At 43.6% G+C, this 11,002-nt stretch overlaps 1 protein-coding gene and 1 pseudogene across 1 annotated transcript in view; both read left to right on the forward strand.

Moving 5' to 3' along the window:
- Positions 1-6: 6 nt before the first annotated feature.
- Positions 7-2,852, forward strand: LOC115064038 (annotated as a pseudogene).
- A 4,957-nt stretch (positions 2,853-7,809) lies between these two features.
- Slc9c2 (solute carrier family 9 member C2 (putative)) overlaps positions 7,810-11,002 on the forward strand; it is a 58,247-nt gene continuing 55,054 nt past the window's right edge. The window contains 2 exon segments of the mRNA XM_021198581.1: positions 7,810-7,945; positions 9,947-10,047. Coding sequence (XP_021054240.1) covers positions 7,810-7,945; positions 9,947-10,047 — 237 coding nt within the window.

The following is an 11,002-nucleotide window of genomic DNA, read 5'->3' on the forward strand; positions in this document are numbered from 1 at the left end:
AGCCTCCTTCATTCTGTGTCCTGTGTAATGAAGTCTCCTTCATTCTCTTTCCTGTGTAACTTAGCCTCCTTCATTCTGTGTCCTGTGTAATGAAGTCTTTATTCTGTGTCATTCTGTGTCCTGTGTATTCATCCACATGCTTCTCTCTCCAAGTGAATGAATATGGATCTTTATGAAAGAAAGACATTTTTGTTGAAAATCCTTTATTTTCAACAATTTTGTTGACATCATTTATGAAGGAAGGCCCCTTTTGTTAGGGGCCTTCCTCATACCTAAAGAGCTTGTAAAGTAGTGAGTTGGTAAATAGAAGTTGAATTGACACACTTAGTACTACCTTACTATCAGTACCTAGCATTGCTTAGTACTACCTTGTACTCATAGAACTCACTCCCTCTTCATTCATTTACAGAGCTATAATACCATTATAGAAATGCTCCCAACCTTAGCTTATGCCTTGCCTATGTCAGTGTACCATAGACAAGCCATACACACAGCAAAAGTTGTGGCTCTCTGCCCGCTCCCAACTGTGTAGTCCTTAAACTTTTGTCTTGAATGTCATGGATCTGGTGGCCCCATGGCATCCTTGGATCTTATTTCAGAGACTCCTTTGATGTGGGATCTGAATACTTACTTACATCTGTGTATGCATAAATTCTGTTCGAGAGATATTAATTATTATCTTTGTTGCACTGATGTATAAATAGATCAATAGGAGATTTAGATGCCCTTATGCTGTGAGTTTGATGAGATTTCATTAGCTGCATGGTGCTTTCTGACCTTGCATAGACTAATTACTTTTTATAAAGCAAACACTTAACAGTTCAGGAATGCCTCCACAGTATTTGAAAGGGAGGCAATTTAATGTTATGATCAGTTCTAGTTGGTAGATCTTTAGGTTTTGTGTTTCATTGGTCATAAAAATGTAAAAATATAAAGGTATGGTATTAATGTAACATTATTAAAATAACAACTGCTGCCTGTTATCACTGTCATGTAACAAAAGACATTTTAATTCCAAAACTTAGGGCTACGTGGTGACAGTGTGATCTGAATAAATGAAGCATCATTACAGAATTTTATGTTAGGCGTTCTGTTCTCATTTTGCCTCCTATGATAGAGCTTTTATCATATGCCAGAACTGACCTAGTGTCTAACTTTTCATGCTCTAGATGTCTAACTGACGTTTGTTTTAACATAAAAGGGCACAGGTTCGAATCTCCGGCGTCGCGCTGTGGCTCACTGCGGCTCCCCAACGTCCGGTCCGCTCTCTCGGGACGGCCCAGCTCCCAGCGCCGCGCCGCCGCCCGCCGTCCGCCTGCCGCCCGCCGCCCTCGCGACCCCCCGTCCCTGGCTCATGGCCAAGCGCCGTGCGGCTGAGCCGCTCACGTTCCGCGTGCCTTGGGAGCGGCTCCTGCCCGCGACTTCCCCGAGGAGCTGCCGCTCTGGGTCCGGCTGTCTGGGGCGGCTCGGCCCCTCAAGCGCCAGGGGGACGCGGGGACCAAGGCGGAGCCTGCGTCTGCTCTCCACAAGCAAGGCGGCGGCGGGGATGGCATACAGGGCTGTAACCTGGAGCCCGAGAGCCACCTCCTGGCGAGCAGGAGGAACCCTGGGCCATGGGCGGCGGCGACAGGGTAGAGAGCGCAGGCAGCCCGCAGGGACGGGGTGCACAGCCCAAGGAAGAGTTTGTGCAGTAAAATACATTCCAGGATGGGAGGAGCCCTCTGCCACCCATTGATCTGGCAGCTCTTGAAGATGTGAGTGCAAACAGTCCGACAGAAACATTTGCGAGGACAAAAATGAAGGAGTTGAGACTGACATGGAGTCTTGACAGAAGGATCTGAAGACATGGGATTCATTGAATTTGAGGAGGCCTAAAGGAAAAGTTCTTTTCCATACTTGATCCTTTTTTCAAACCTGAAAAATGAGAAAGAGTTTTGGGATAAATAACTAATGACTACTGAATCTCCTAATGGAGAGTTGTCGAGGGTGTGGTAGAGCTGCAGACAAAACACTTTGCGTATGCATTTTTTTTTTTATGAAAAAAGTTTTGTTCACGCTCTTGACTTTGAAGATGCTTATCTTGGAAAAGGAGGTTTTGACAGTTTCAGGGGAAGTACTCAGATCTTCCGCACTTGTTCTGTCAAATGTTCCTTTGCACCACAAAGGCTATTTGTGGTACCTGGAATGAATACATTTATACAGCTGATGCTGATAAATACTTTCTAGTGCATCTTATTGGATCCCCTTGGTTGGACAAATAGGGAGACGATTCTCTATGCAAAATCAAAACGTGAGATTGTTTCTGAAAGCTGACCTTGTTTTAAAAGAGTGTAAATTTAAACTAGTGAGAACTTCCATGTGGGCAGCTTGTTCTAACTCTCACTATTTGCTGTTTATTAAAACAGTACAGGCAATGAATAGAGCCAAACAATGGATAGAGGACAGTAGGAAGCAGATGCCCGCCCCTCCTCTCTTTTTCTGAGGTGAAAGAAATGATCTGGTCAGTTTAGTGATTTTGTTTTGAGGACATTTTTTATATTGTTTATATTACTTTAGACCTGTAGTTCTCAACACTGATAACTCTTTAACCATCTTTGCTCAAGCCCTGGTCCTAGAGAGAGCTCATTCAATTATTTGAAGGTGGCTTTACACATAGGTCTTTGTTTTGTTTTGTTTTGCATCGATTCTGTATTCCTGTATTGTGCAGATGGGGCCAGAACCACTAGACTAGCTTTTCCTGTTTAAGGAGATCACTAGTGTGAGCTACAGCAATGCCTCTTCCTTAGTTTTGTCCGTATCTTATGTTATTTGATTTGCCATTACTAAGTTATTGTGTTACAGTTTTGTTTTTAATAAAGTACAGTTTATGTTTGAAAAAAAAAGCATTGTAAAAGGCTGACAGTTACTCTAGTGTTCATCTAATATGCAGTAGGTTCTGTTGTACAGGCAAGTCGAATCTCCCGTTTCACACACTCCTCCTCTTACTATGTGGTCCCATCATTTCTAATGCAGCAGTTCGAGTTTCTGGTCTCTCTTGAATCCAGGGAGCCATGACTATAGTTGACAATGGTTCCATGTCATTTCCAATGCTAGGTTATAAGAGGTTGATTTGGCTTCTGCCTCAGTCTCTTAAGATACTGCCTTAGAAGCCAGTCTGTGGGGAGATAAAGGAGGAAAGGAACTGAGGCTCAAGCCTGCAGCAGCGACTGTGCTCCATTCATCCAGCCATTGCCCAGATCATGAAGGAGCTATCTTGGAAATGGATTCTCCAATCAAGCCCCTGTTTGAAGCTATGTGGAGTGGAGACACACTTTCTCTGGCCGAGTCCCACCAACATCATGAACTTCTGAGATAAAGTTTTTGTTTTAAGCTGCACAGTTTTGTATTTATTTTTTACACAAAAGATATAACATATGCATGTTAGAACTCAGAAATATGAAATGGCACAACAGAACCCAGAATATGTGGCTTTGTTCTGCAACTGGCTGATGGGTCGAAGCTGTGAAGGTCTAGCAGGGAACATGAGTAATGGTTGCCAGCCTCAAGTAGAGCCGAGCAGAAGCCTTTCATTTCAGATCCTCTAAGAGGTTACTGTGGGAGGAGTGTCCCTGCAGGCTAGAGAGAAAGGTTCTTTCTTGTTAGGAAGTCCCAGTTTAAGTACTAAACCCAGTGATTCAGTGAGTATGTCCCAGCTTTGCCCCAGGGTCGCCTAACCTTTTCTGAGGTGTGAAAGGAAGAAAGGGACTGAGCTGGAGAAGGGAACACAGCAGCTTTTAAGTAAGATTGGAAAGAAACATAAACGTGCCACTAGTTTGAAGTTGAAGTGTCTCTCCATTTCCCAGCCTTTGTAGATGACAAAAGTTATTAATTCAAGAAATGACTTCTGGGAAAAGATAAAACCAGGGACAGAACCATCTGTTAAGAAATCAGAAACATTTGAGATGGCGCTCATTGGAGAGGCACTGGGACTCTTAGATAGTTGGGCATTTTCCATGTGGCCAGATCGATGGTTTCTGCGTAGGGTGGCCATCACTGCTGCGCCCTGATGTAACAGAACTGCCACTGCCACACGTCCCTCCTTTCCCAGCATAAGGAACTGTTTGATACACCTTTCTTAGGTCTAATGTCCACTCTTGGCCAAATCAGCATACTGGGAGATGGCCAATTACGACTAACTCACCTGCCGTACTTGCCTGTCTCAGTCACATATGTAGTCTACCATCAGAAGACAGGATTTGGGCAAAGCACACTTTGGCCTCTCAGTTCCCTGAGGCTATCAATGGTTCCTTTTGCTGGCTTTGCTCAAAAATGGTGAAACAAATCTGTTATGGCTTTAACAGAAGATCTCCACAGGAGAGGTTGTAATGAAGACTAGCCTGGCCATCCCTGGAGTTCAGTTAGGCACTGCCTCTGGCTTTCAGTACCGCATCTAAGTCAGAGCTGAGTATGAATTTTGTCCAGGTTTTCCTAAGGTATGTGGACTTGGGGAACCTGAATCTTGAAACTTAAAACTACAAGAGTCGTACTCACAAGGTTTGGTGCCACCAAGAGAGCTGGAAAGGACAACAGTGGGACAGGAGCAGAACACAGCAGGGAAAGGTGATGGAAGGCAGTGGTGTGAAGTCAATGTGACAACTGGGAGTCTAATGGGAAAGCGCAGGTGAAAGAAAGCCTTGTGAGCTAGTTATCATGGGAGGTAAACTGAGGCAGCAGTGTGAAAGTTCTCTGGTCCTGTGGTTTAAAGGGACTGCACATCTATACAATGAAGTTGCAGACTGGATTTCAGAGGCATGTATACAACTTGATTGAAATTCAGTCTCTAGGACCTGAGACGTGCTTTGGAGTTTCTTTAACACATACACAATGCAGAAGACGATAGAGTCCATCAGCTTCCTGCTGTGATGTTCCCCCCAGTGCTCTATGAAAGAGCATGTGCAGGCAGCATGCACCATGAGAAGCAAGCATCGTGGGAAGAGTAGAACTCCCTACACACAACCTACACTACACTACAAATTAATGACTCGTGTTCACTGAAGAAATTGTATTTGTTTCTTGTAATTAGATGGGAGACCCTGTCCCCAGTCACATGCTAGGCATCAAGAATTAGTTGATGGCTATGTCCTAAGGAGAGTTGGTGACATTGTACCTTCAAGCAAAGAACTAAAATTCCATAGTGAGCTGAATGGAGGAAAATGATAACCTTGAATATTGAAAGGGAATGAGGATGAGAATGAGAATGAGAATGAGAATAAGGGATGGCTCAGTGGTTAAGAGCACTGACTGGTCTTCCAAAGGTCCTGAGTTCAAATCTCAGCAACCACATGGTGGCTCACAACTGTCTCATAATGAGATCTGACGCCATCTTCTGGAGTGTCTGAAGACAGCTACAATGTACTTACATATAATAAATAAATAAAATCTTAAAAAAATAAAACCTTAAAAATAAGAATAATAATAAGAAGAAATGGAAAATCAGGAAAGAAGTCTAAAGGGACTGAAAGGGTAACGGGTGGGTGAGCTGGTTGGTTTTGTGTGTTAACTTGACACAAGCTGGAGTTATCACAGAGAAAGGAGCCTCCCTTGAGGAAATGCCTCCATGAGATCCAGCTGTAAGATATTTTCTCAATTAGTGACCAAGGGTGGGAGGTCCCATTGTGGGTGGTGCCATCTCTGGGCTGGTAGTCTTGGGTTCTACAAGAAAGCAGGCTGAGCAAACCAGGGGAAGCAAGCCAGTAAAGAACATCCCTCATGGCCTCTGCATCAGCTCCTGCTCCCTGACCTGCTTGAGTTCCAGTCCTGACTTCCTTTGGTGATGAACAGCACTGTGGAAGTGTAAGCTGAATAAACCCTTTCTTCCCCAACTTGCTTCTTGGTCATGATGTTTGTGCAGGAATAGAAACCCTGACTAAGACACAGAACATGAAAGCAAAAGGAAGGGGTGTGGAAGGCTGGTGGAAGGCACAAATGTGAGCAACTATAATAATATACATATGTAAGATGTTACAGTGAAACCTATTATTTTGTATGCCAACTAAAATTTAATTAAAAGAAATGATTCAGTGTTAAGGGAGTTAGGGCTGAACTGGATAGAACTGGCATAAGAAAGACATCATATATGGTTTTTACAACCCCAAGGGTTCTGTCTATGTGGATAATCTTTGACCCTTTCATGTGTTACGTCAGGCAAAGGAAATCAGTTAAAAACAGTTGTAGGCGAAGGCAGAGTGTGGCCATTAAGAAGTGCATGTTTCTTTATAGCTCCATAACTCCTCTTGGATTGGAGGTGGGAATAATGAGTGCAGCCAATCAGAACAACAGCAGGTCGGCAAGAAACCAATGGGAACAGCTTTTGCTTTGGCATCAGTTGGTGGTACTGACCCTGACGAACAGCTCAACTCAGCGCAACTGAGCCCTGCTCTTTGGGATTTTGAAAGACTGCGTTTTGATTTCAACTCTGAGCTAGTTCAGGCTTGGAAGAACACACCTCTGGGGAAGAACTTGGTTTTAAGGTCATTGACATGGGAACCAGGGCTTGGAGATAAGAACCGGAAGAACTGCTTGAGGGCGGGGAGTGACTGAAGATGTCGTGGCCACCTCTTGGTGACCGGTAGCAAACAAGTATAAAACAGGGAGGGGGCAAAGGATGAAGTCTGTTCCCGAGGCTACTTCAGACTTTAGGAAGTCTTAGGCTAGCTATAAGGAAAAGCAAAAATAACCCAAGCCCTTCCCAGGGCCATCTCATACATTTATGTAGGCTATGTCTCACACAGGATATCAGTTCAGTGGGGGGCAACAGGAACGGAAGTCCAGCCTGTCTGTTGTTTTGACAAGCCACGTGCCTGTTGTCAGGCTTCGTGGCCCCGAAGAAGAGGTACTTCTTCCTAATTCAATCGAAGGCATCACACAATCAAACCTCAAATCTTTTCAAGTCTTTAAAAAAAAAATATGGTTTACCCTGTCCTCACTCCAAACCTTAACTGATATGATACAATTTACCTTGTTCCTCAGTCTCTGAGAGAGAGAAAACAAGTGAGTTTTGAAGGCGGGGTAGTGGAGTGGAATCCCAGAGTGATTTGTACTCGTGGGAAGTGAGGAGTGTGATGTTTATCTTTGCTCCTATCCTCTTAAAGATTCCACTCCATCCGCAGTGTATGACGCACTTGTCGTGTGCCCCAGACTGTGTTTACAACCTGAATGAAAATCAAAATTTCTGGCTGGAGAGACCGCTCAGCAGTTAAGAGCACTGACTGCTCTTCCGAAGGTCCTGAGTTCAAATCCCAGCAACCACATGGTGGCTCACAACCATCCATAATGAGATCTGACGCCCTCTTCTGGTGTGTCTAAAGACAGCTACAGTGCCGGGCAGTGCTGGTACACTCCTTTAATCCCAGCACTTGGCAGGCAGATTTCTGAGTTGGGGACCAGCCTGCCTGGTCTATAGAGTGAGTTCCAGGACAGCCAGGGCTATATAGCGAAACCCTGTCTCAAAAAACAGAGAGAGAGAGAGAGAGAGAGAGAGAGAGAGAGAGAGAGAGATGTAAAAATCTCAGTCCTAGCCTTTGATCAGGCACACACATGATCAGATCAACACTACCAACATAAGTGTCTCTATAAATATTCCTGGAGCATGAGGGGGAATGAGAGGCACTGATGTGCTCAGAGCTGAGTGTGCTACCCACCTTAGATAGGTGGGGTGTGGATGAACCGGATCCCTGCAGGTCTCATGGTCTTTTTTTTTTTTTCTTCTTCTTCTCCTTCCATGTCACAACAGAATAGTCTGCTATAGTGCAAGGCAGCCCTGGAAAAGCAATGCCGAACAACAGTTTTTCTTTTTGGGCAACAAAAAGTGGCAACAAGCCTGATTTACTCTGTGGGAGGCCAGCAGATTACTTTGTGGTCCAGAAGCACTTCATAATTCTCATATGCGCCACAATTGTTCTGGGAGGTAAGCAGCTATGCGAGACTCTCCTCTATCCTTAGAACCTCTTCTCATGGTCGGAGACCACAGCTGTATCCAAAGCACAGACAGCGGAACCTGAAGATGGGAACGAAGGCCTTCCGCATGCACCGCTTTGCTCAGTTTTTAAGGCGCTCTTGTGCTTTACTCAGTTACACGGGTTGAGCATGGGAGGGTGGCAAGTACATTAAGAAGCATGAGACTGGCTGCCATCGTGGAGGTGCTTCAGGGGGGAGGTAGGCAAACAAATAATCATGAGGCAATGTAGTGCTAAGTGTACACACGGAAAGAATGTTAGGGTTCTCTAGTAACTGACACTGCCTGCATGACCAGGCCTACCCTGATCAAACTACCTGAGATAAGGGGAGACAGCTCGTCGAACAGACAAGGAAGACAAGCAATCCACAGTTTACATACTCAATGTCATTAATCTTGCTTATGTCATTAATCTTGCTTATTATGGCTTCTTTAGATCTCATCCTTTAATGCCAGCATTGAAGGATGTCAGAGGCAAGCAGATCTCTGAGTTTGAGGCCAGACAGAGTGAGTTCCAAGATACCTGGGGTTATACAGAAACACCCTGCCTCAAAAAAAAAAAAAAAAAAAAAAAAAAAAAAGAAGATTCCATTTTATTATATGTATAGGAATGTTTTTCTTGCATGTATGTCTGGGAACCATGCGCACACAGTGCCCACAGTGCCAGTAGAGGGCATGAGAGTCCCTAGAACTGTGTGGTTATGGCTGCCTCTGAGCTGCCATGACTGCCAGTGCTGGGGACTGAACCTGGGTCCTCTGGGAAATCAGCAAGTATGCTTACCCACGGAGCCATCCCTCCAGCCGCCATTAAGGCTTTTGGTGGGATTTCCTCTTTACTCCACCCACTTTGCCTGCCTAGAAAAAAATTAGAGAGGGCTTTGAAAATAAAGGTCTCCTGAACATGGATTACAGATTCAGCAGGTGTGCCGAATGGTATTCATAGAGATAAAGTATCCCAGTCAATGATGAGAGTTTCTAGGTCTCTGGAAAAGAAAATTTGCTTGGGAAGAACACAAGCTGCTCTCAAAACTTTTCTGGACTCAGGGAAACTACCAAGGACTAAATATTGAAATGAATGCATGTAAAGAGTATCTTCATCTTAGAATTCATCAGGGAGTGAAATTGCTTTGTCTGGGGGCTTTTAATAGATTCACTAATGACGTTGGTTCCTTTCAGTACCCACAGCGATTGGATGACCCTGAGCATTGATAACTCAAGATACACCCCGAGGATGTAAAGAAATGTGGCCAAGGGCATTGCAGAAATAGTGTGAGAAACCATCTCATTACCCAGACTCAAGCATAAGAAATATTCAATAATTCTTTACTGACTTGGTTCAAGCTCAGTCTAGGAGGCAGGAATTACTGAATCTAGGCCGCCAGTGAGTCTTGCTTTCTACCATTGGTAGATGCCTGGAGAGTGGTCCTAATATGTTCCTGGGTGTGTAACTGTGAGGCGGGTGAAGCCTCAGTATTTTCCATAGTCTTCTGTGAGGAATGCCCGTCATATGTATCTTATACTTCACAAATTGCATTTGTGGCCCAGTGAGCTTCAGGAAGTGAAAGCACATGCCACACATGCATGTCCACACGAGTTCAAGTCCCAGAGCCCACATAAGGTATGTAGAGTCCTTGAATTTCTACACACACACACACACACACACACACACACACACACACACACTCACTCACACACAAATATATTTGTAATAGTTATTATTAACTCTTCACACACACTATGACTCAGAAAAAGTTGAAAATTAAATAATGAGGCTGAAAATGTAAATAAACATCTTTTTTGGTAAGATATATGCACACACACAAACACACACACATACATATGTAATGGATTACAGTATAGGTTGACACATATATTGTATATATAATACAATGTATAGTGATTGAGTAGGGTAATTACTATTTTGAAACTATAAATTATATTTTTATTTTTTAGGGTTTTCAAGGATGGTTTTAAAGAATTCTGAGGTCTTTGTCTTGATGATTCTCTCTCTGTCGGGATTTGTGACAGGGCGTCTGGCTTACCATTTTGTTGAGGTATTGTATACATAATACATTAGAGAGTAAGTCAAAGGTCAAACACCTCAAAGAAGGTCCAATTCTAATATGCAAGTTTTTCTTTGTCTTTAGTTCTGGATATCAAACGTGTGAACAAATGTTTAAAACAATTTCATACAGTGCTGAGCATTTTTTCAAAGAAAGACACATAAGAAGTGCAATAAGAGTCATAAGTTAGGAAAGCTTCAAATGAAGCATTGACTTGGAAGTAAGACAATTCACGTGCATTGGCAGCTTCCTTGTCATTCTTCTCCAACCCTTACCCTTTCTGTCTTGTTACTCCATGAGCTCCTGTTCCTTTCCTTTGTGGGTACACTGATGTTCCTTTCCTTTGTGGGTACACTGATGTTCACTTTAAACATGTAGAGGCTTGATACAAAAGGCAGCAACTCTTTCCTTTTAAGATTTATTTTATGAGTATGGGGTGTTTTGCCTTCAGGTCTGTAGGTGCATTGCGTGCATACCTAGTATCCGTGAAAGCCAGAAGAGAGTGCCAGATCCCCTGCATGTACCTCACACAACACAGCCACAAAAAAATACTCCTTCATTGTCTCAACTTATTAATGCCCCGTCTTAACAGCAGAGCGATGTGCACTAACAATTTGACTCCATTCAATGTTTCAGGTTTTTAAGATGGGAAATAATAGCTATAGGATATTTATCTAGGGCTGTGAAAACCTATCAGTCTCCCCAGGTCTCACCACCCCCATCAGCTGGCATCATTTGAGAGTTTACTATGTGCCACACACAACTTTTTGTGTGTATGTGTGTAGACATTTTTTTTCCAATTTTTATTAGGTATTTACTTCATTTACATTTTAAATGCTATCCCCAAAGTCCCCTATACCCTCCCCCCTCCCCTACCCATCCTCTCCCCCTTCTTGGCCCTGGTGTTCCCCTGAACTGGGACATATAAAGTTTGCAAGACCAAGAG

This window comes from Mus pahari, chromosome 5 (assembly GCF_900095145.1).
Source record: "Mus pahari chromosome 5, PAHARI_EIJ_v1.1, whole genome shotgun sequence".
NCBI classification, from domain to species: Eukaryota; Metazoa; Chordata; class Mammalia; order Rodentia; family Muridae; genus Mus; species Mus pahari.